The sequence below is a fragment of the Hemitrygon akajei genome, chromosome 2, assembly GCF_048418815.1.
Source record: "Hemitrygon akajei chromosome 2, sHemAka1.3, whole genome shotgun sequence".
NCBI classification, from domain to species: Eukaryota; Metazoa; Chordata; class Chondrichthyes; order Myliobatiformes; family Dasyatidae; genus Hemitrygon; species Hemitrygon akajei.
Window position 1 is genome coordinate 35,713,700 of NC_133125.1, and position 26,003 is coordinate 35,739,702.

At 38.7% G+C, this 26,003-nt stretch overlaps 1 protein-coding gene across 1 annotated transcript in view; it reads left to right on the plus strand.

The window, feature by feature from the left end:
* pcsk5b (proprotein convertase subtilisin/kexin type 5b) overlaps nucleotides 1-26,003 on the plus strand; it is a 327,069-nt gene that overhangs the window by 278,280 nt on the left and 22,786 nt on the right. The window contains exons 22-30 of the mRNA XM_073070138.1: nucleotides 628-764; nucleotides 1,572-1,772; nucleotides 4,808-4,876; nucleotides 13,583-13,625; nucleotides 15,890-16,032; nucleotides 18,236-18,439; nucleotides 20,360-20,446; nucleotides 23,133-23,334; nucleotides 25,370-25,590. Of these exons, the coding sequence (XP_072926239.1) occupies nucleotides 628-764; nucleotides 1,572-1,772; nucleotides 4,808-4,876; nucleotides 13,583-13,625; nucleotides 15,890-16,032; nucleotides 18,236-18,439; nucleotides 20,360-20,446; nucleotides 23,133-23,334; nucleotides 25,370-25,590 (1,307 nt within the window). The remainder of the gene's footprint in view (nucleotides 1-627; nucleotides 765-1,571; nucleotides 1,773-4,807; nucleotides 4,877-13,582; nucleotides 13,626-15,889; nucleotides 16,033-18,235; nucleotides 18,440-20,359; nucleotides 20,447-23,132; nucleotides 23,335-25,369; nucleotides 25,591-26,003) is intronic.

The window sequence follows — 26,003 nt, forward strand, 5'->3', positions numbered from 1 at the left end:
ATTTGCTAGGCTGAATGAGTTCTTTCCAAAGATGAATGGAGTTCATGGGCAATGTCAGTGGTCCCAGTAGCCAAGAAGAATGGATCTATCAATCAACCCAGTACTGAAAGTAGATCAATACCTTCTGCCCAGGATAGAGGATATTTTTGCAAACCTTTCTTGGAGGAGCGCACTTCAGCAAAGTGGACAGCTAAGGGCTACCTGCAGATGGGGATGGAAGAAGATTCCAGAGTTTTTCTCACTATTAATACCTATAAAGAACTCCTCCGGCAGAAAGCTATGGACCAGGTGCTACAAGTCTCCCCAGGCCCTAAGTGTTACCAGGATGACATCGTTGTACAGATGATAAGGAACATCTCCAAGATCTCAAGAGTTAAAAAGATGAAAAGATTATGGGCTCAGATCATAATGCAACAAGTGTGAATTCTTTAACCAAGCATCGCATACTGTGGTTATACCACTGATGAACAAGAATTACACAAGTGTGCTGATAAAATTCAAGCAGTATCACAGTTGCTAGCCTTTTTAAGATTGTCAATATGCTCTGTAAATATAATGGAAACTCAATACAGAAATGTAAAATATCGCCACTTGTGGTTTAATAATTTTTTTTTGTCTTGTAATTAGGATCCTGAACGATGGCCTTTGTGTTACAATCTGCCCACCTGGTAAATTCAAAAATAATGGTAGGTGTCTCCAGTGTCATCACACCTGTAAGGAATGTTGGACAGGTGAACCTAATGACTGCAGATCATGTGATAAAGGTAAGCTAACAGAAACTGTAAAAATGAATGAGTCATCTTTTCACTCTCTTACTCATACTTTCTCACTCATTCTCCCTCTCCTCCTCCCCCTCACTCTCACTCTTTCTCATTCCTGCTCCATCTCTCACACACTGACACACACACCTACACCATTAAGGGCAAAAAATACTGCGTCCTGAGTACACATTTCCACTTTAGATCAAAATTGTCATCTGTGTAAGGTTATTGGTCGTAATTTGGAGTTCAGCAACATGGCCAATTAGTGACTTTGATCCTATCAATAAAACCTTTAGGGGTTTGAGTTCTTGAGAAGAATCCATGGGAGCGTAGGCTTATAAAGTTATCTCCCTGGAGTTGACTTGCTTGGTAATCTTTCTCCAGGGCTGTTTTCTTGTGTGTGTTTTGATGGGTAAGTCACCAGAAAGATGACTCATCTGATATAGGTATCCATGGAAATTCAGCATCTCTATCAAATAATGCTATTAGTTCTATTCGATCCTCATCTTAAAGATTCCTCTGAGTAACTTGACATTGATGAAAAAAATGTTTCTTTTAAAGATTTAAAAAAATTGACCTTGTTCAACACCATGTTCTAAATTTCAGTGCAGTGTGTCAAAGATACAATTAGAAGAAATCCCGATTTCCTTGTGCATTCATAAATTCTCTGTACTCTGCACCTAATGGATCAATATCACTAACAATGAAAATTCTACTCAATTCTTTCATGGAAAGCCAGCATTTTGATTTAATGCAAATTTTGGCTCTGTAAATGATAACTCACATTCATATTTTCTCTTTACTGCTTAGATAAATTTATGATTGATCGTTACCTTTTTGGTGGAGAATGCAGGGAAGATTGCCCTCCAAGTCACTACCCAGCAGCTGATAAAACCTGCAAGAAGTGTTCCTCCAACTGTGAAGTATGCATTAGTGATGCAAACTGTGTACGATGTTCCACTGGCTATTACCCCACAAACGAAGGTTGCCAGAGGTTAGAATGTGGAGATGGTAAGAAACATTTTATGTACAGTATGAAATTAAAACACTACTAAATGACATCTTGAACAATTTTATCGATAGTAATTTCCAAGACAGATTATTTTCTGGAAACTGCTGGAATAGCATAATGTACAAGTAGAATATGAATATTTAAACTGTTTTGGTGTTTCTATGTTAGTAGAGATTTATCCATATTAAATGCCAAAATACTGAGGGTGGATGCAGTAAAGCAGAAATGCTGGATATACAGACATCAACAGGTCAGGCAGCATCTGTGTGGATGGAATAAAGTTAATGATTTGGACCAATGACCTCATATTAGACCAGAAAATGTTAAGCCTAATATAAGACTGAGGAGAACACAGGTAGATGCAGAGAAAAGAAAAACAAAATGGAATGTCACTGAAAGGATGGAGGGAGAAATCCAACGACAAAAGTGATGAAGGAGCCAGAGAAATGACTGGTAAAGACAACTAAAGAAAGCTATGGAGGGGATATAATTAGAAGGAACTATGTATCCATTATCATGTTTATCTTGTGGACCTTTTAAGCATTTAATCTGGAAAATAGATTTGCATGAAAATAGTTGAAAGAATGATGACCAATTTATAACAATGAAAGGTAGTTAGAGAACTTTTTGTCAAAATGGTTGCTAAAAATAATTTGCACAATCTGACAACTCATTTTTTTTTACAAGAGTAAAAAATGATTTTAAGAAAGAAATATAATTAGATCTCCCTTCCGTCATTACAACTACGCTCCACTATCCAATTTATATACACACACATGCATAGCTGATGTGCAAAGACTGCAATGGCTATAATGATGCTTTTACTGACTGCCCATTAGCACTGACTGGTAGACATAAATAATACTCGAGCAAATTGAGAGCTTCGTTTCGATCAGTATTAAAAATAGGAAGAGTTGGGAAAAGAAATCAGTTTGCATATGTTTACAATTTATAAGCAGTTCTTGCTGACTTAATCCCATCTTCTGAGTTTCAATAGATACATATCACTGTATAGGTGAACTTCTGACCTAATTGCTAATTGCTTTCCCACAGTGTTTAGCAGCACATGTTGTATTGAATGTTCATAAATGAACTGTGCTTTTCCTCTCAGCTTAAGCCAGGCATTAAAATTAACATTTGCATCAAGTAGTTGATACAGATTTCTAATTGATTTTTCATGGGTTAGACAAGAAAAGTGAACAAATAAACAGTTGACTCATACAAACTGTCTATTTAGGAACCATACAAAAGAGCTACTATGCATATGTGTTTGCACATCTTACATGTAAAGCCTCATTTAGAACTGCACACAGCCTGCATCTTGCAAATGTATAACTTATTTAGGGGACATAACTCGGTAAAATAAGAAGAACATTATTTTCCAAAAGTAAACAAAGATGGTAAGACCAGATAGAAAAGTTAGGTAATTAGTCTTTCTCAGACTTTGCATCTGAATGATGGCATGTACCATTGAAATTTTCATCCATACTTTTGTTGCTTCCAGATATGACTGATTCAAAGATTTCTTGACTATTATCTTATTCCTCCATCCACTAGAACAGGGGTTCCCAACCATCTTTATGCCATAGACTTCAACCATTAACCAAAAGATCTATGGACCCCCTGCTCTATAAACTTTAAACCATGTAAACTTTTGTTCATATCCACCTTGCACAAAGTATCCATTCATTCACTGCCCACTGTGCCTAAGAGAAACAGTTCATTGCCCACCAAAGTATCCAAAAGCCTAAGTTTTAAACTTCTTCATCCCTGCATGACCTCATCTTTTCCAGCCACAGAACTCAATGAGGTGTTAATATGTCTTTGATCCTATGTGTGCAGGTTGATTGCAGTCGAGTTCTCCAATACTCTCACACATCCTCAAACTTTATATTCAATTACAGTAATACACACACACACACACACACACACACACACACACACACACACACACACACACACACACACACACACACACACACACACACACACACACACACACACACACACACACACACACACACTCATATTTCAGATTGATAGAAGTGCCAACTCATTCTCTTAGCCTGATTTGAAGGATAGAGCCCATGGTTGTCACCGAGACGGCATCCTATGGGTAACTGTAAACAGTAAGATTGATAGTACATTCATATCTAATCCTCTTGTTCATTCCACAACCTCTTCTACTTTATAGTTTCCAGATACTTCAAACGTGCTCTTTTCAATTCCCATTTCCCCATATTGCTATCAAAGCCTGTTGAATTGCTTTTTTTTTGTGTCCCCTGTACAGGCCTCAATAATGAAAGTCAACAGCTAAAAGAGGAGAGATATCAACATGAGACATTTGTATTCACTAGATCAGATCCTTAAACCGTAATAGGTGATTTAGAGATGGGATTTACGCATAGTGAATCACAAAGTATGAATGGATGGAAATCCAGTCAAGGGAAATGTCAGCCCCGTGGAGCCATAATTGACTTATTTAACAGTGCTTACATTTTTATTTAGCATTGGTGACACAAGTTTCAACACAACATTTGACAACTAAGAGTATATAAAATTACTTCCAAATTGTGTAACCTCATGACATAAACACTGTGAAAATCTCCTTTCATAACGCTAGGAAAATGGCCAATCCTATTAGCATCTTTATTTATCATTGCTTCAGCCTCTCTGATTGCTGTGGAATTTTCACTCTGCTTTCAGCAATAAGTGTATTACTCAGATTTTTCCATCAAATGCACCAAGGGCAGCAAAATCTACTCAATTAGTTAAGAAAACCAGAACTGTAATCATAATTCCCTTCTCTGTACCTAGTTTGCCTGCATTGTATTTTAGAAATGGTGTAAGGTGGCATTTCCAGAATTGAATTCTGCACAGTTCCACAACCAATGATAAAATAATGTAGAAAGTGGCTCAATTTAACGAAAGGTCTCTTCAAGTGTTTACAGTCAAATGCCAGGAAAGCCTCGTTTGATTTAATGCTGTGGCTCACACTTGCATTAGCACTAAAAGCTGCATTTCCCTCCCATAGGTAAAGTTGCAGATCCCTACAATGAAGAATGTCTGCAGTGTGCAGAAGGATGTGAGAAATGTTTATTAGGTAAGCTGTAACATAGAATGAATGGGAAAATGCTACTTGGCCTAAGTGTTAGCAATGAGGGTTATTGTAGCAGCTTGAACAGAACCTATGTATATTCCTGTCATCTGGCACAGATGCTTAGATATAAAGGTGACATTAGGCAGGAGTATACTGTTATTGCAGTTGGCTATCAAGTTATTTTGTCAAGGAGAATTCTTGACTGATGTTACGTTGAATGAATATGTTAATAGCTAAAGTAAGCAGCTAGTGAATTGTGTTCTGTACCTATTGAGAACATGAGGTAAACTTTCTGAATCCACACAGCTGCTCTTTGTTTATTCTTCAGGATTTTTTATGTCAACATTTTTATTATTTTTTTCTCTACTCGGAAACGATAAAAAACGGTTTGCATTGAAATATCTTTTTTTTCATGCAAGAGTATATAAAAGTACAAATAGTTTGGTTTTAAACCAGTTAAGCTTTTAAAGTACATTTTCAAAGAGCATTCCAGTTCCATACACTTTCGGGGATTTTCCTACTACAGATCCTAGCTGTTGCTGAGGAATTGCTACCTCTGGATATCTCGTTCATCCACATGCAGCAAGAGTGATTGAGTCTATTCCTGTTCTCTCTTGTGGAAGAAACATTCAGCACAGAAGGAAACCATTCAGTCTATTGTGTCCATCCAAAAATTAAATACTTTGTCTAATCTTACGTGCTGCCTTCTGGTCCATAGACCTTAAGATTTCAAGTGCTTACACATACTTATTAAATATTGCGAGGATTTCTACAAGTCAGTCAATGAACTCTTTATCTTGGGGAGGTCATTTATGCTTATGCTTCTAATTAAATTTATTGCTCTCAGTTAAATATATCATTCAGCATCATTTATTCCAAAGAAGACAATCCAGATCAGCTCAGCTCATGATTAGAACTTCAAAGCTCTAGTAACATCCTGTTGTTGGAAAGATCTCAGATGGTGATGAGGAGGTGTGCAGGAATGAGATAGTTCAGCTGATGGAGTGGAGTAGCAGCAATAACCTCTCACACAATATCAGCAAGGCCAAGTAACTGATTGCAGATTTAAGGAAAGGGAGGTCAGGGGAACACACACCAGTCCTTATTGAGGGGTCAGTGATGGAAAAAGATGAGCTGCTTCAAGTTCTGGGTGTCAACATCTCAGAGGATCTATCCAGGACCCAACACATTGAAGCAATCATGAAGAAGTCACGTCAATGGCTATACTTCATTAGGTGTTTGAGAGATTTGGCATGTCACTAAAGAGTTTTTATTGATATACACACTTGGCATTTCTACTATCAAGGACAATGTACGGGGGCCCAAACACCCACTCTACAGTTCAGAAACAGCTTCTTCCCCTGCACAATCAGATTTCTGAACAGTCCATGAAACCATGAACGTTACCTCATTATTCCTTTCATTTTGCTCTATTTATTTATTTTATAATTAAAAAGTAATTTTATATTCTTGCATTGTACTGCTGCCACAAAACAACCAACTTCATTTCAGTGATAATAAGCCTGATTCTGATTTTGATCTGCATAAACCTACATTCCATTCTGCTCAATACAATTGTATACTAATCAGTTCTTACAACACCTTCCAGCTCTGACTTACCTGATACTTTCCAGCACAATCTTCTTGCTTTTTCGTTCCATTTCTTGTGCAATAAATGCGATGGTCCCACTTTCCTTATAAACTAGCTTATTGGCATTTCACATCAGAAATCTGTGGTCATACATTCCCGTGGTCACTTTATTAGGCACAGCAGTGGAACCTGGTGTGGTCTTCTGCTGTAGTCCATCCATTTCAAGGTTCAACATGTTTTATGTTCAGAGATGCTCTTCTGCACATCACTGTTGTAGCATGTTGTTAATTGAGTTACTGTTGCCTTCCCGTCAACTTGAACCAATCTGGCTATTTTCCTTTGATTTTTCTCCTTAGCAAGGAATTTTCACCCACGGAACAACCACTCACTGGTAGTTTTCTGTTTTTTGGATCATCCTCTGTACATCCTAGAGACTGGAGATCATCATTTTCAGAGATAGTGAAACTATCCTGTCTGGCACCAACAATCATTCCATGGTCAAAGACACTACTGTCATATTTCTTCCTTATTCTGATGTTTGGTTGGGACAAACACTGAACCTCTTGGCCATGTCTGCATGCTTTTATGCATTGAGTAGCTGCCATATAAATGGCAGATTAGATAATTGTGAGAAGGTTTACAGATAAAATGTCCACTAAGTGTAGACCTCAATGTCCCTCTATATTTCTCAGAATATCCCATTTATTATGTGTTCCATTTGCTCTTTTAAATGCATTATCCCACCTTTATCCAGATTAAATTCCATTCACCACCTTTGTGCCCACCTAACCATTACCAGAACTTCCTTCCTCATTATCAATTACACAGACAATTTTGATATTAATGGCACCAAAATTAACACTGCTGATCAAATTGTTAGTCATTAAGTGCAGAAAGTAAACGGGTGGAGTAGTAGTTAGTAATAACAGACAAATATGCACGCTTCCACATGGTATTACATAGGTCATTATTGTTGTCGTAGTTTATTTATTTATTGGGATACAGCATGGAATAAGCCCTTAGGCCCCCTTTGAGCCACGCTACCCGATCTAATCCTAATTTAATCACAGGACAATCTACAATGACCAATTAACCTACCAACTGATACCTCTTTGGACTGTGGGAGGATAACAGAGCCCCTGGAGGAAACCCACATGGTCACGGGGAGAACCTACAAACTCCATACGGGCAGCAGCCGGAATTGAACTTGGGTCACTGGTATTGTAAAGCGTTGTGCTAATAACGACGCTAACGTGCTGCTTTGAAAAGCTTGGATAGTGTTATGGCTCATTCTGGACCACGACTTTTTAACACCTCTCCTGGATGCCGCAGTGGCCTAAAACTGAAAATGTTGGAAATCCTCAGCATTTCGGGGAGCCTCTGTAGGTTTAAAATTTCATGTTTCAGAAATGCAAGAAGCTAACTAAAAAAAACATTTTGAAGTGCAGAAGAAGTCGTAAAAGCAGGTCAGTGAAAGGCCAGAGAGATTAAGTGTCAAAAGTGGAGAGAAAGCTGGTTGAAATAGGATGGTACAGTAAATTCATTATAATTTACCATGTTTAGGATAGGTCTTTGTGCCATCATGACAAACTGATCCAAACTATTTAAGGATCTTTTGATTTTTTTTGTACATTTGTAATATAAAGAAACCTGTCATCCAACTTGAACACAGCAGATAATGACCAGATAAATCTGTCTGCTGTGTTGTTGTTGGTTGAGAGTCATCGAGCTATATATCCCAGAAACAGACCCTTCAGCCCATCATGTCCAGACTACTCTTTGTACAATGATGTGAATTACATTCACTCACATTATGTCTGCAGCCTTCTTTGGCTTGGGAAGGTGTAGGAAATATTGCCAGGGTGCCAGGAGAACTCCTCTGCTCATAAAAATTATATTAGGATCTTTTACACCATGTAATTGGGCCAACAGAACCCAAGTTTAATTACCCATCATAGATAGGATTATTATTTTAACTCTAAAGAAGAAGGCAAAGAAGAACAGCCCTAGACCAAAGACTTAGCACTAGGCTGATTTCCTGTACAATACTGAATGCTTCTGATTGGATGAGGAATTCCAAGACACTACTTTGAAAATGAACAAATGTTTCTCCTTGGAATCCTGACTAATACTTCTCTCTTCTTTGGGAAGCAATAAGGTTGCTGAAGTAAGTTGAAGTACATCGTTGTGAATCTTATTTTGACATGAAAAATTTTCTATCCTCATTTCACAAAATAAAGCTGTTCTGGTCAAAAAGCATCAGTCTGCTATATTTATGCCTTCCTCGTCAGTTTAGGTAGATAGCCCCTATTGCGCTTTCTCTCCTTCCCCTGTGGTATTAGTCCGCTCCTTGGCTAAACATTGATTATGTTCTGAGATTGATCACTTCCACTTCCCAAAGTGATCATCCTTCACATTTTTGAAATGAGAATCAATAGCTTTGTCCTTTCACTTCATGTTTGAACTTCATTTGTTTCAGAAGGCCTTGATGGTAATTGTATGCCATCTAGTGGAAAATCGCTGCAAATCATTGTTGAATTGTTTCGAGAAATTGTTTTGCTGAAAATTTGTAAGAAAGCACAGGAGACGGTTAGGATTGCAAAAAAAAAACCCAATGCTTTTTATTTAATTACTGCTTCTAAGTATTCTGAGAGGAGGAATAGTATTCTAGGTGATTGGGTGAAGGGTTGAGAACTGGCTTATCTGAACTAGATGAATAACATTGGCCAATTCCAGACAACACTGGCATTAAAATAGGAGGAACAACCCTCAGTAACTTGAGATAGACAGAACAAGACGTACAAACACGACTCAATAATGTTGCAAAAGTCTCTGCTGAATTTGGATTGCTGATAAATGGCAAAAAGACCAAGGTTATGGTGATAAGCAAAACTGCAATTCAAGCTGACATCTACATCAGAAATGACAAGATCGAACAAGTGTCCTCCTTTATGTACCTTGGTGCAGAACTAAATAACACAAACCAATGCAGCAAGAAAATAAGGTGAAGGCTAGCAATGGCACGCACAAGCACTACCAAACTCTGGAACATCTGGAAAGATAGATCTGTGAGCACTGACACCAAGATACGCCTCCTCAAGAGGCCAGTAGCACTATATGCTGTGAAACATGGACCCTAAAAGTAGCTGATGAAAAGAAGTCAACAGTGGACATACTGACGAATCCTCAGGATATCATACATTGAAAGGAGATCCAACAATTTCATCCTAGAAAAGATTGGCAAGAAACCAATACTTCTGGAAACCATTATCCAAAGGAAACTTTGCTATTTTGGACACATCTCAAGAACTGATGACACACTGTGCTTGAAGGCAGAGTAGAAGGAAGCCGCTCTCGAGGCAGACAGAGGGCAACCTGGATCGACAACATCAAGAAGTGGACCAGCCTCGCCACCAGAGATGCAAGAGGTTGGACTGCCGACAGATCGCAGTGGAAGAAAGTGGTCGCCGAGGCTCTGGCAGAGTATGGCACACGATGATGATGATGATGAGCATTGGGCTACATATAAAAAGATTAAGAAAGACTCTGTGTTGCTGCAGATTGAAAGATGAGCATTAACGTATGTGAAATGGAATTAGATGGTGGTTAATATTAACTGTCAGTTTGTTATATATTTTAACCATTTATGGTGCAGTGATTTGAACCATACATTTGCATGAATGAAAGAGTCCAAGAACAGAGGAAGCTGTGGGTTAGTATGTACTTTCCTTGTTTGTAACATTCTTTTCCCTAATCTATAGGAAGTGGCTCAGGAGGTATTTTGTCAAGGAGTTCAGAGAAGATGTGCTTTGTTGAATTAAATAGGATTTCTCTGAACATGTAGCGTAGTGAATGAATCCTTACTGGTTCAGGAATTCTGCTACTGAGTAAATGATGACAAGGCACTAAATCTTCAGGGTTGCAGAACTTTTCCAGTGAGGAGCCAGCCAGTTTACTGAGAGCTGCTGTGTGTCTTGACATTCACCACTGCCTTGTTTAAGCATTTGTTCAATGGTTATGCTAAGGAAAACTGTCCAAGTCTCTGCCTTCTTATTATAAATTTAATTCCCATCAAGTTCTGACAAAGTGGAGAGGAAATGAATGTAATCTACTTTAATGAGTTTGAAACTGAGCAAGGGTGTCTTTGTATCTTTCTTCTCATAATCTAGAAAGATGTTTTTACTCTGACATCTTAATGGTCTGAGAGAAAATGAATTTTCAAGTGTTTACTGATCTGAGGTCCAATAAATCAAGTTACTTTCAATGAAATTAATCACGTTCAGCCATTTTAGCAATGCAAACAGTCTGCTGAAGGAACTCAGCAAATCAAGGTGTGTGTGTGTGGGGGGGTTGGAGGGAGGGGGATTGGAATGAGAAGAAGAGGGAAGGACATAGATGATGTTTCATTCCAAGCCCTACATCCAGCAAACTGTTTGTTGCTCCATATTCCAGCATCTACAATCTTTACTGTCTCCAAGCATCTTGAAATTTTGAAAAAGGTTTATTCCATTCCCCACCCCCCCAACAATGGAAAAAAAAGATCAGAGGTGTTCTACTACCTAGCTGATTTTACACATTACCTGTAATCAGTCATATGCCTCAGCCTCAGGAGGGTTGGGAGTCATGATGGAGAAGGTCTCTCAGAACAAAAGTTCATATGCACCCTTTATGACTTTAAGATTTTAGTAACTCCAAATTTTCCTTATGAAATCAACCATAGGAGTTGATTAGAAAATGGGAACTGAATAGTTTCCCTTTCAACTATATGGCATAAAAGTAGTGGTAGTTATTAATTGAAGCCAGGGCCAAGGTAGAAGTGTTCACGTTGCAGCCCTGTTTCAACCAATTCTACCACCACCACATGCAAAAATGTGTCCACTTCTGGCTGGGCCATGTGTAGACTGTCTGTGGACATGGTAAGAAGAAGAATTGAAGCCTGCCCTATCTTTACACATTACAGTTTTGGAATTGGAACTGGTTTATTATTGTCACAGGTACTGAGATACAGTAAAAGGCTTATCTCGCTTACTGTTCACACAAATACTTACACAGAGCACTGAGACAGAACAATGTAAAACAGTAACAGTGCAGAATCAGCTACATAGTGCAGTGCAGGTAAGCGATAAGATGCAAGATCATAACAAGGTAGATTGTAAGGTCAAGAGTCTATCTCATCATACTAATAGCTTTATAAAAGTGGGATAGAAGCTGTCTTTGAGCCTTGTGGTATGTGCCTACAACTCTTTGTATCTTCTGTCCAGTGAAGGAGGGGAGAAGAGACAATGTCCAGGATGGCTGGGGTCCTCGATGATGCTGGCTGCTTTACTGAGGAAGTGAGAGTATAGAGAGTGTCTATCGAAAAGAGTCTGGTTTCCATGAGGTGCTGTGCTCTGTCCTTCACTCCCTGCAGTTTATTGCAGAGCAGTTGCCATGCCAAGCTATTAGGCATCCAGAAGGCATGCTTTCTGTGGTGCATGGGGTGGGGTCTATCAGTATTGCTGGAATAGCAGTAAATAGCATGCTTGGCCACAGCAGATCTAAAAATCCATGAACACGATCAAATCCTCATTTTCTTTCTTTCTCCTTCAGGATTGTCTGGATGCTTATAAAGTTCTTCATAAACTTCCAAACAGTTCTGTGATGCAGAACTAAATGGAAGTAACCAATTAAAAAAGCTGTTGGTTAATTTCAGAATTCTATGGGTGGTCCAGTAAAGTTGATAGAAATTGCGTGTCATTCACAGGCAATGGTTATATATCACAAATGATATGAATGATAATTTGGCTGTCTTGATGGGCAGTAGAATAATGCCTAATGGAAACCTAATTGATTGGATGCCGTGTTAAAAGCTGGAAAAATACTCAATGCTCCAACAGTTGTTATTCAATGTCAGGAGTAATATTCACTTGCATTTCAATCCCAATTCTTAAAGATCAAATACTATCTATTTAGACTGTCAAGGCTTGAATTTTCACAAACTACTGACCATCTTCCCTGTAATGATGATTAGAGCAATCACAATTTACCATCAGAGTTACAGTTGAAATTTTAACACCTTTGCCTCACTGGAAGGAGGTTATCAAAACTGATAAAGATCTAAATTTGGGCAGTCTAATCAAAGCCATATATCGATCTACCACATTTTTAGAGTGAGCTAACGGTGTGTTGTGCCCCTTTTTTCAGAGGTGAAGTTTATCACAATATTTAAATCACACACCCAAAATGTAGCTAGAAGACAAATTTAAGGCTTACTCCAATTATAAAGATTTCTTAGGCCTCAGTAAACCTAGCACTTGGCTATAGATGAGAGCAGACTAATCGAGTATATGGCTTGTAAGTCAGGAATACCAATTCTTCCACCAATGTCACAAGTAAACTTAATTGCTAATAAATTTTGGCTTGTAATGCCCATGTGAAATAATTGACAACTCAATCAACTGGACGGTACAGTGAAGAAGGAAAGAGAATCAAAGAACTGCATCTGCTGGAAATTTGAAATATAAACAGAAAATTCTGGAAACTCTCTGGTCCTTGAAACATTAACTCTGTTTTACTTCCCACAGGTGCTGGTTAACAAGCCATCTACTTCAAAATATACTAATGAGAACTTTATATAGCATAGGCCCTAAAGGCCAGAGTTCCGACAGAAAAAATAGCAAAATTAAAGGTGGATCTGGTGTTTAAATCTATTCCATGCAAATAGAATTAATTAATTTCCGCTGTCTGTCATGAAACAGCAATGGCTTTCTTTAGGGAAATTTTCTTCAGAGAAGATATGATAAATATTCCTGAAAGAACGAGTTCTGTATCATGTGGGAGTGAAATGAGGAATTATCTTCTTGGTTTCCCTACCCTCATTGCATCTCTAATATTGTTAGACCCGATGTATGTCATTTATTTACCTCTTGCTCCTGAGAGAAGTCACTTCGTTCACTATGGGCTATTGCATAGAACAAATGTTAGATCCACTAACTTTCCACGCATTTGCAATCTAAGTCATGCCTTCTCTTTACAATGTTGTAGAAAAGGATTGTCTCCAGAGACTGACAAAATAATTACTCAAAAGTAAGCCCCTCTTCTTTCACAACAAGTACAACAATTTCTATTTCTTTCTACAGATGATCCAAGAGTATGTGTATCATGTAAAAATGGATTCTACATGTAAGTGGCATTTTCTTGTTACTGTTGTATTCTTTGGGGTGCGGAGCAATGTATCAGAGACAACCCTATTGTTCCAGAGTCATAGGATGTGATTCTGCTGCAGGTAGCAGAGGAGGTTCACCAGGATGTTGCACAGATTGGAAGACTTTAGTTCTGGGAAGGGATTGTTTTTCCTGAAGGGAAGGAAGCTAAGGGATGACCTGATGTATAAGATTAAGAGAGGCTTAGGTAGGGTAGATTGTCAAAATCTTTTATCCTGTGGGAGGGTTACCAAAGTCAAGAAGAAGCTAGGATTATGGTGACAAAGGAGTTTAAAGGGGATCTGAGGGGTAAGATATTTACCTAGAAACTATATGATATTTAGAACACACTTCTGGAGGAGGTGGTGGAATCAGATGCAATTACTAAATTTTATAAGCATTTAGACTAACATTTAAATAGGGCAGACAGAGGACAATGCAGTCCTAATACAAACAGATAAGATTGACATAAATGGAAAAGGGGATTGGCATGGACATGGTTGTTTGAAAGACTTGTCTCGGCTCTGTATGGCTCTATGGGTTGGCATTCTACCATCACAGCTCTCATTTTAAAAAAAGTATTACATAGGTAACTCTTTTGTGCACATGTATGTGAAGATCTGTTATTTATTCTTAGTTTTTAAAAAAATATTAATTCAAGAGATGTGGGCTTTGCAGTCTGAGCCAGTATTTAATTGCCCACCCTAAGTTACCCTTGAGAAGGTGATAGTGAGCTGCCTTCTTTAACTAATTCAGTTCTTGTGCTGTGCTTAAGCCCATGATGCTGTTAGGGAATGAATTCTAAAATTTTGACCCAGTGACAGCGAAGGAACGGCGATACATTTCAAAGTGAGAATGGTGTGTAGTTTGGAGGGTAGCTTCCAGGTGGTGGTGTTCCGATGCTTTTGCTGTCCTTCTAGCTGAGAGAGGTCGAGGGTTTGGAAGCTGTTGTCTAGCGAGTTGCTGCAGTGGGTCCTGCAGAGGGTACGAACCACTGCGACTGTGCATCGTTGGTGGTGTGAGTGAATGACTGTGGGTGTTCAGCAGGTTGCTATGTCCTGCATGGTGTTGAGTGTCATTGAAGATACGAGCAAGTGGAGAGTACTCCACCACACTCCTGACTTGATCTTTGTAGATGCTGGGCAGACTCTGAGGGGTTAGGAGGTGAGATAGCCACCACAGGATTCCTAGCCTATTAGCCGCTGTTGTAGCTACATTGTGTGTATGGCTACCCCAGTTTCGTTTCTGGTCAATGGTAACACCAGCATATTGATAGTAGGGGGATTCAGTGATGGATATTGGTGACAAAACCAACATTTATCATCTCCCACTAATTGCCCCTTGATCAAATGGCTTCCATCATCATTTCACTCAACAGCCTGGGCATTAAAGCCAGTTGATTAAATAAATCTAGAATCAGCAATGATGACTATTAAAGTACTAACTTATTGTTTTAAAAAGACATCAGATTCACCAATAACCTTCAAAGAGCAAAATCTTTTCTATATATCTGGTGGGGTCTAAATGAAACTGTTTAATCACCAAGAGAAGCAAATAAAACTGCAGATGCTAGAATCCAAAACAAAAATAGAAATGTTCACAGCATTCCGCCAGTCATGGGAAAAGAAAAATCAGTTGGCGTTTCAAGTTGAAGACCCCTTAACAAAACTAAGAAGGAGAAAAAACAAATGAGCATAAGCAATAGAGAATGTGAGTGGAACAAAGGAACCACCAGTAATAGAGTGAAATCATGGACAAACATCGGATTAAAGCTCCTTATGGTTAAGCTCCTTAGTTGGGTACTATGTTGCTAATATTGCAAAGCCTGTGTGATTTTGTAGAATGGTAGGAAGGATGAGTTTAAAGAGGACCTGAGGGGTAAATCTTTTTCGCAAAGGATCGTTGGGATCTGGAGTGAGTGGCCGGTGGAGATGGTGGAGGCAAGAACAGTAACAACATTTAAGAGGCAAGTGCATGAATGAGCAAAGCCTATTGGGATATGGAAATAGTGCAGGCAAGTGAGATTAGTACCATCAGGCATGATGGTCAGTAAAGACACTGTGCCAAAGGGCCTGAGACAATGCTGTCTAACTCTACGAGTCTACAGTTGAATCACTTGGCATTTCAGGAGATTCTTCAGTCAAAGATGCCAATGTAATGGAATATCATAATTTCTGAACACCACAAAGATCTATCATTCTAACCGTAACATTCCTTTTTAAAAACCCCCATTTTTTTTTAAAGGTTTCATCAACAGTGTTACTCAAGATGTCCAGCTAAGACCTATGAATCGGATGATGAAAAGGAGTGTAAGGCTTGCAATGAGAATTGCGTTGATTGTGATGGGTATCAGTGTTATTGGTGTGAAACTGGTTTCTTCTCCTTGGGTAAGCAAAGCCCAGATTTGACTCTAACTCCAAATAACGTTAAGCAAGTTGTTATACATGCATTAACTTTGTACCATTGCTTATACAAATTTTCTTGAATGAAGGCTATAGCCGAATCCTTTACCTCTTACTGACACATTCCTTATTTCCTCACTTCCCTCAAATATATCTTCTCTAGATTGGGAACTTATACCAAAATGGCTTGAAAGCTAAATGACATAATGGTGTAATGTGGATGTTGTGTGACTGGAACTGTGAGGCAGCAGGTTTATTAACTGCATAAGGGGCTGGATAAGGGTTTGGTGTGGTGGCGGAGAGGTAAAATAAAGATTTTTGTCAGAGGACAAGTTGTTTCCAGAGAACAAGGATCAGGGACAGAGGGCTGGAGGAGATGGTTAGAGATGAGGTGAACAAATGACGAACTAGGGTTTAGGCACAGTCTTATAAATGGAGATAAAAGCCAGTTAGAGTAGAGAAGGTGATGAGTCAGGAGCAGTCAGTACAGAACATATTTGACAGACATCTTTTGGGAAAGTTAGTGTTTGTGGAGGTAGTCGGACTCATCAGGAGAATATCTGAACAATTGATTCTAAGTAGATAATGTCATAAATCATATTAGAGGAGCCAAGGAAAATATTCACAGTGATCAGCACCTGAAAATTATGTCACCAATGACAACATGCAGGTAAGGTAGAGAGTGTCAGGATGATTCCATGCAACATCCAAAGATGACATTGGAAAAGAATAAGAGTATTTACCTCTGGAGATATAAATAGGTTAAATAATATGAAAGGGCTCTCTATAGAACAGGTTAGCAGAAACATGCTTGGACAGTTATTGTCATCAGACTGTGAAGAGAGGGTGAGTTTGAAGGGAATGAATGAATGCCAGCCCTAACTTTAAGTAAGGCTGATTTGATACCTACTAAGAGAAGATATAAATAATACTCGGGTCCCAGATAAGAAGTTACAGAATGCATGATTATGAACTTTTATTAACTTTTGAGTTACAGAGTCAGCAGCTGGAGGTAATGCCCAAGATGCATTAGAGAGTAGGTGGATCTCAGAAGAGTGATGGTGCATTTAAAAAAAAACAGGCACAGTTCGTAATTAGACATATATACGTATAATGGATAAAGGAAAGCAATTAAGTTTAAATTTGGACTTTCAGAGGTCTTTACTAAGAGCGTAAGAAAGAGGAGTGAATCACAAAAGAGGTTACTGAGCAGAATTAGGGTACATGATTTTAGGCTTGTAGGGCATGTATTAAAATCAGTTTAACCAACAAAAAACAGAGAATAGGAATAAACAGGCCACTTTCTAAATGGGAGGCTATGAGCAGTAAAGTTCTACAGTTCTATCACTTCTGTGGCCCTGCTGTTCTCATTCTCTGGATTGGGATAGGAAAACATATCCAAGTTTACTGATAATGATAAGCTAGGTAGCGGATTGTTAAGAGGAGGCAGAGATTGTTCAGGAAATATACAAATTCTAAGTAGATGGACAAGGATTTAACAGATGAAATAAGATGTGGAAAAAAAATGCAAGGTCATTGTCATAGAAAGGCAGAGCATTTTTAAATGGCGAGAAAGTGAAAGATTTTGGATTTTAGAGGAATCAACATACATTTGCACACATCTCTTTGAAAGTTGATATGCCTGTTCAGCAAGCAATTAGCAAAGCAAACTATATGGAACAGGGCTTTGTTTTATGAGAAAAGATTAAATAGGCTGGTGGTATGGTCTCTAAACTTGTGAAGAATGAAGGGTTAAACTTACTGAAATATAAAACGTTCTTCTCTTAAGACTTGAGAAATAAATGTGATGTTAATGTTTCTCTTGTCAGAACCAACTGGTATTTACACTATTTCACTAGAGATTATGTTGTATTTATGGTGAGGGATTGAGAAGCCCATATGGAAACATAAACTGTTTTATTAGTAAAAATTTGTGTTATTTAATTATCCAGCCACTCAGAAGCTATTTAAAATAAAACTTTTATGCACACCTTTATTAAAATTCGTTAACACATACTGCTGAATGTGCTTTTTCAACCAGAATACAATTTTGAATTAAGCATTAAGACAATTGTACAATTTATGGCAGTTTAAAAAAAAGCTATTCAGACTTGTGGGGCAAATAATTAAGAGTACTGTTTATTCTGGAGAGGAACATAATAATATTGATATGTTTGTATTATTTTAGATTTCACATGTGTACACACATGCAAATCTGGTTACTATGGCGATGAAATTAGTGCCACTTGTGATCTGTGCCACCCCCAATGCAGTACATGCCATGGTCCCAGTCTTGAAGACTGTGATTCCTGCAAAGATCCATTCAAATTGAAAGATGGAATCTGCACTTTACCTTCTAATGAACTCTGTGTGGATGGAAGCTACTGGGATGGTGAGTAACACAGATAACAGTTAGAAGTCGACCCTGCCCTTCTGCGTAAGCATTGAATATAAAGCAGTGAAGATTAATAAACTAGAAATGGGTGCAAGTTAAGCACAGCTAATAATTGCCAATAAAAAAATGACTGAATAAACAGAAAACTGAAGAATTAGATTCCACAAGCAAATTTAATTATAGCTTAATAAATATTATGATAATACTAAATACTTTATGACTATTGACAAGACATTATTATTTTAAGCTGACAAAAATGTTAACATGCTAGTCTTATGTGCTTATTGTATCACTAGTCACAGTGTTGGGACATGACAAATGGAACAATGTTTATTTAAGGTGTAGCATATAAAGTACATGATGAATTCATTAGTTACAATCCAATGACAGAGTGAGCAATGTGCTGTCATCAATCCTTGCTATTGACCCCATTTGTCTTCCTGTCTGAGAATGAATCCAATTCTTGGAACCTTGAAGCCATTAGTGCAGAACTGGTTCTGGTAAAAGTTCTTGGACTTCAAATAGAGCCATAGAGCACCACAGCACAGAAATAGGCCGTTCAGCTCATCTGATCCAAACCAAATTGTTATTCTGCCTAGTCCCATTGACCTGCACCCAAACCATAGCCCTCCATGCCCTTCCCATCATTGTACTTACCCAAATTCCTCTTAAATGGTGCAATTGACCCACATCCACCACTTCTGGCAGCTCGTACCACATTTGCACCATCGTCTGATTGAAGAAACTCCCCCCTCATGTTCCCCTTAAATATTTTACCTTTCACCCTTAAACCATGACCTCTAGTTGTAGTCTCACCGAACCGAGGTGGAAAAAGCCTGCTTGCATTTGCCCTCTGTATAACCCTTATAATTTTATATACCTCTATCAAATCTCTCCTCATTCTCTATACTCCAGGGAATAAAGTCCTAACCTATTAAATATTTCCCTATAATTCAGGTCCCCAAGTCCCAGCAACATCTTTGTAAAATTTCTCTGTACTCTTTCAATCTTATTGTCATCTTTCCTGTAGGTAGGTGATCAGAATATCACACAATACTCCAGATTTTGCTTTCTACAACATCAACATAACATCCCAACTCCTGTGCACAACTCTCTGATTTATGAATGCACCAAAAGCTCTCTTTATCATCCTATCTACCTGTGACATTACTTTCGAGGAATTATGGATCTATTATCAAACAGATCCCTCTGGTCTATCACACCCTTCAGAGCCTTACCTTTCACTATATAAGTCCTACCCTGGCTTGTGCTCCCAGTGCAACACCTCACATTTGTTTGCATTAAGTTCCACCTGTCAATTTTTAGTCCATTTTTCCAACTGGTCCAGATCCAGCTGCAAGCTTCGATAGGCTTCTTTGATGTCCACTATGTCCTCAATCTTGGTGTCATCCACAAAACTATTAACTGTTTATTTTCTTACATTTGTTGTCAAAATCCTGCTAATTTGTTCAAGAATTTACTGATTTTATTATACCCCTTATTATTTATCCGTAAACATATCCTTTCTTTGAAATATTTTTATTTTAATCTCTTTCTGATCGTTCAGCAGTCCTTGTCTTTCCAATACCTTTTGATTAGGGTGTTAAAACATATAATTTACCTTTAATTTAATGAATCTCTCCTTTTTACCACCTCATTTGATCATTGCTTCGAGAGTAGATTGCCAGAGAAATTAGCTATGATAAATGTTGGGTATCATTGCCACGTTATTCACAACAATTGTAAGCAATCTCATTATGGCACAGAGTAAAATCTGCTTAGTTTAAGAGATTTGGGTACCGAATGACTTTTCGTCTGCATGAATGAAATTCCTGAACTTATTGTAAATGGATGAATAAACAGAGTGTTAGCCTTCTGGACTGTAGCAAATTCAAAACTTGTGCTCTTTTTATTAAGTTGAGAAAGGCACCTGTTTTCGCTGTGATGATTTGTGCAAGACATGTACAGGAAGTGGATGGAATGAATGCACCAGCTGTCCTTCAGGTACTAAGCTCCAAGATCGCACCTTACTGAAATAAAATTATTTCACATTATTTGCTTTTAAAGCATCAGTCTTCTACAGGCAAGTAATTCCTTTCTTTTATGGCCTTACACTTTGTGTTTTTTTTATTTGGCTGGCTTTTCATATTTGGCTACCCAACGCTTCCCTAGTTTTGGTACCAGCTGCCAACATCGAGCATCCTCAGATGATAGACAATAGACGCAGAAGTGGACCATTAGGCCCTTCGAGCCTGCACCGCCATTTTGAGATCATGGCTGATCATCTACTATCAATACCTGGTTCCTGCCTTGTCCCCATATCCCTTGATTCCCCTATCCATAAGATCAGGTGTGAAAATGACAAAAGCCAATGGTATGGAGTATTTCATCCTCAGTTCCCAGCCAAGATAAAGGCAATAAGATTAAATCTAGCTATTTCAAAGGTAATGCCAAATCTAGTTTCACAGGAAGTTTTAAGTAGTGTGTCTAGTGAGATATTGTAACACAGTTAGCAAATAAAATATTCTTATGTCATAAATTTGCAAGAAATGGAATTACTTACTTTTAATAGCTCTTGCATTAGTCATATAGAAGATATTTTGTATGAAAATATGAAACATATATCAGCCGACTTTTAAGCAGGCTAGATAAATGTTTTTGTCAGTTTATCATTTCAATCCTTTGTCACTTTACAACCTTTCATTTTGGACCAAGTCTATGTTCAGTTTCTTCAAAACTGTAATTACTGACCCAAAATCCTTTTTGTTTTGTAAATCTTTCATAGCACTGTAAATTTTCCATCAGATCAATGCCCTTACATACAAAGCTGTTTGGCCTTAATGAAGTTAGAACCACTGGCATCACAGGCCACTAAAACCATAGCTACACAAAATATTGTTGTCTATTTCGGATGGGACTTGCTCTCTTCAATGCAGTCCCAGAAAAAATATTGATGTTCTCATCTGCTGAAGGGTTACTACTTCCAAGCAACACACACAAAATGCTGGAGGATCTCAGCAGGCCAGGCAGCATCTATGGAAAGCAGTACAGTTGACATTTTGGGCTGAAACCCTTTGGTGGAACTGGAAAAAATAAGCTGAGGAGTAGATTTATAAACGTGAGGGGTGGGGGAGAGAGAAAAACCCGGTGATAGGTGAAACCTGGAGGGGGAAGATTGAAGTAAAGAGCTGGGAAGTTGATTGGTGAAAGAGACAGAAAGCCATGGAAGAAAGAAAAGGAGGGAAGGAGCACCGGAGGGAGGCAATGGACGGGCAAAGAAATGAGGTGAGAGAGGGAAAAGGGGATGGGAAATGGTGAAGTGGGGGGGGGTTACTGGAAGTTTGAGAAATCAATGTTCACGCCATCAGGTTGGAGGCTCCAAAATGGAATATTAAGGTGCTGTTCCTCCAACCTAAATATGGCCTCATCACAACAGTGGAGGAGGCCATGGATGGACATATCAAAATGGGAAAAGGAAGTGAAATTAAAATGGGTGGCCACTGGGAGATCCAGCTTGTTCTGGCAGACTGAGCGTAGATCCTCGATGAATCGGTCTCCCAATCTACATCACATCTAACCGATATACGGGAGGCCACACTGGGAGCACCAAATACAATAAATGACCCCAACAGATTCACAGGTTGAAGTGTTGCCTCACCTGGAAGGACTGTTTGGGGCCCTGAATGGTAGTGAGGGAGAAGCTGTAGGGGCAGGTGTATCACTTGTTCCACTTACAAGTGCCAGGAGGGAGATCAGTGGGGAGTGACAAATGGACAAGGGAATCACGTAGGGAATGATCCCTATGGAAAGTGGGGAGGGGAGGGAAAGATGTGCCTAGTGGTGGGATCCTGTTGTAGGTGGTGGAAGTTTCGGAGAATTATGTGTTGAACATGGAGGCTGGTGGGGTAGTAGATGAGGACAAAAGGAACCCTATCCCTGGTAGGGTGGGGGGAGGATGGGGTAAAAGCATACACACGTGAAATGGAAGAGATGCGGTTGAGGGCAGTGTTGATGGTGGAGGAAGGGAAACCCCTTTCTTTGAAAAAGGAGGTAATCTCCTTTGTTCTAGAATGAAAAGCCTGATCCCGAAAACAGATGAGGCAGAGACGGAGGTATTAAGGGAAAGACTACTTCCAGTCATTTTTGATGAGCTATAAATTTAACTAAGTACTATGAGAAGCTGAAATGACTAATTTGGATTACAGGTTGAACCCAGGATATGAATGCCTGGCTTTTGGACACTTGTAGAAACAAATATACTTTCATATTATTAAATTCAAAAGTCTCCTAATACTATTTAATTTAAAAATTCTACGTTCATTCCCATAAAAGGTAAAAATAGTTTCCACTCTTAGTAATTTTTCTTCCTTGTCAGTCTTTCTTGCCAAAGATGTCTCATTGCCCCTTTTTACCCTCCTCATTGCTGTTTCAAAGTCACTCTATCCCTGGTATGGTTCTTTGTTGTTCCTTGAGACTTGCTCGATTCCAATTGTCTATTTTATTACCTGATGAAATCTTCAATATTCTTTGTCCTTCAAAGTTCTCTAATCTTGGCATCTTTGGCTTTCACCCACTGTGGCTTTGAACTCTTTGAACTCTTTTGAAAGGCTCCCATAAGTTTCTCCTATAAATTTGTTGTGGTCTTATACAAAATTCATTAACCAAAAGCATTATTTTTTATGATACCTAGGATCGTACCTTGTAAACAATGATGAATGTGTCAAGAATTGTCCCACTCAAACCTTTGCAAATCCAATTACTGCAACGTGTGAGCAATGTGAAGAAGGTTGTGCGATCTGTTCAGGAAACAAAACTAACTGCCTGAGTTGCATCACAGTGCAACATCACCCACTTTACCTTTATATGGGGAAGTGTCTCAGTGAGTGTCCACGGTAAGTAAATTAAAAGAAAGAAAGGAAATTAAAATACATCTTTATTGTTTATTGATATAGTGAGAAGCTCCCTCAAAGATTTAATTTTAATTCAGAGTAGCTTAGCAGTTGATACAATGCCTTGAAATTCCAGTACTTGCAGCTGTCTGAACAGTACCTACAGTCGTATGGTCTGTGCTTCATGGACACTGTACAATCTTGCCTTTGTTAAAGGAAAAACATTCCATTAATTCTTGGAATATTTACTCTAGCTTTGAGGTTGAAAGAAATATGAATTTGGACAGAGGGCATAAGGCACTTAGGTCAAAATAGAATATCCATTTGCATTGTCGCATTCACCAAACAGAAAGCTGAAAGATTAAGGCACATGCCAAGTCATGAAACTTGGAAAAAGTTCTGTACTTCTCCATTCAAATTTAATGTATTCTTAAAGGTTCACAAGTGAATACAGTTTCAAACCAGGTGAATAAATTGACTCTTTCTGAACTAAAGTTGACTTTTTCTGGACTAAGTTCAGTTTAATAATTAACTTTTTGGATCACATCTGAAAATCTTCTTTTTGCTCAAAAATAACTAAAACTAAGTACCACACCCAAAATGCTGGTGGAACGCAGCAGGCCAGGCAGCATCTATAGGAAGTAGCACTGTCGATGTTTTGGGCCGAGACCCTTTGTCAGGACTAACAGAAAGAAAAGATAGTAAGAGATTTGAAAGTAGGAAGGGGAGAGGGAAATCCAAAAACTAAGTACATTAGATTAGAAAATAATTAGTTACAATGGAAGAGCAATGGGAAATGTGCTAATCATGAGCTTCATCCAACACTCCATTCATACAACATTTGGAACAATTATCTATTGCACAAGAACATAATTGAATTGATTTCATTTCTTACATCCTTCACATACATAAGGAGTAAAAATCTTTATATTACTTCTCCATCTAAATGTGCCATGTGCAATCACAGTAATTTATAATAATTTATAATAAATAAAACAGTCAATGTAATATAGAGTACACTCAAATCAGTGTGAGTTCATCAGTCTGATGGCCTGGTGGAAGAAGCTGTCCTGGAGCCTGTTGGTCCTGGCTTTTATGCTACGGTACCGCTTCCTGGATGGTGGCAGCTCGAATAGATTGTGGTTGGGGTGACTTGGGTCCCCAATGATCCTACGGGCCCTTTTTACACACCTGCAATTTCAGCACAGTAGATTTAAGAATTCTTCCATCAAAGATGACTACTGTTTAAGTTTTGAACTTTCATTTTCACCTGGTGCGTGTGTTCTTTGTGTAATATTGTGGGCAAGGAACGGAACAGACACACACATTCCAGGTTCAGCACAACATGCCACTGTTCCAATAGTTTATCTCCAAATCAGTTTGACATGGTTCTTCCACAAACAATTGCTCCAGTGCAGAAAACAGCTGATCCCATGGCAATACTGTATCTTTGCACAGTTTGTCATCTTTTGCACACTGGTTGTTTGTCCATCCTGTTGGCTGCTGTCTTTCATTCATTCCATGGTGTTTCTTGTACTTACTGTGAATGCCCACAGGAAAACCAATCAGCCTAGATCGAGTGGATGTGGAGAGAATGTTTTCTATAGTGGGGGAGTCCAGGACCAGAGAATTGAGGGATGTCCATTTAGTACAGGATGAGGAAACATCTCTTTATCCTCACCACAGAGGGTGGTGAATCTGTGGAATTCATTGCCACAGACAGCTATGATATTCGGTATATTTAAGGCGGAGTTTAATAGGTTTTTGATTAGTCAGGGCATCAAAGGTTATGGGGAGAAGGCGGGGGAATGGGGTTGAGAGGGATAGCAATCATCCCTGATAAAATGGTGCACTAGACCGAACGGCCTGATGGCTGAATTCTGCTCCTGTGTCTTGTGGTCTTGTATGCTTTTCCAACATCCTCTTCTTTATTTCAAATTTCTGGGAGGGCTTGCAGTTGTTCTTTGAACAGATCTGTTCTCTTGCCTTTTGTTTCTGTATGACATGCATCTAAAATAACAATATCTCATTTTGCTAGGCAACATTTTGTAGCTACTGATAACACCTGCGCAAAGTGTGACGATGCCTGTGAGCAATGTGAAGTTAGTCCCACAAACTGCCAGTCCTGTGTCAAGCCCTACGTTCTGGAGAACAAAAGCTGTCGAACGAAATGCTCCAGGAAACATTACGCTGGTTCAGATGGGCTTTGTAAACACTGCCCTATGAACTGTGAAGTGTGCAATGAAAATAGGTGTTCAGGTAGGACTGACTGCATAATCTACTCTTCAATAAAACTAAGTATTCTTAGTCCTTTCATTCTGAAAGAGCATGGACTGCACTAAATAGTAAAAATGTTATGCTGATGTTTTGTATTTAGTGTGAACACATCAAGGAACTACAGAAGTTTCCAGTGTCTTGTTAATCCTATTGTATCTAACTGAGCAACCTGCTGGCATTCTTCAAATCTGCTCTCCTTTCTCATCCTTTGACTCCTACAAATGATTGCTGCTTAATCTTTGAAACTGTGGAGCAATATGAAGCTAACCTGTATCCTGTGCCAAAGCATACCATGCTCTCCTGATCATTTTGTGAAAGAACGTATCCAAAATATGAAGCTAACTGGCATTTTATTGGTTTGAAGTTGATGGTGCTGAACGATATCAGACTCTCAT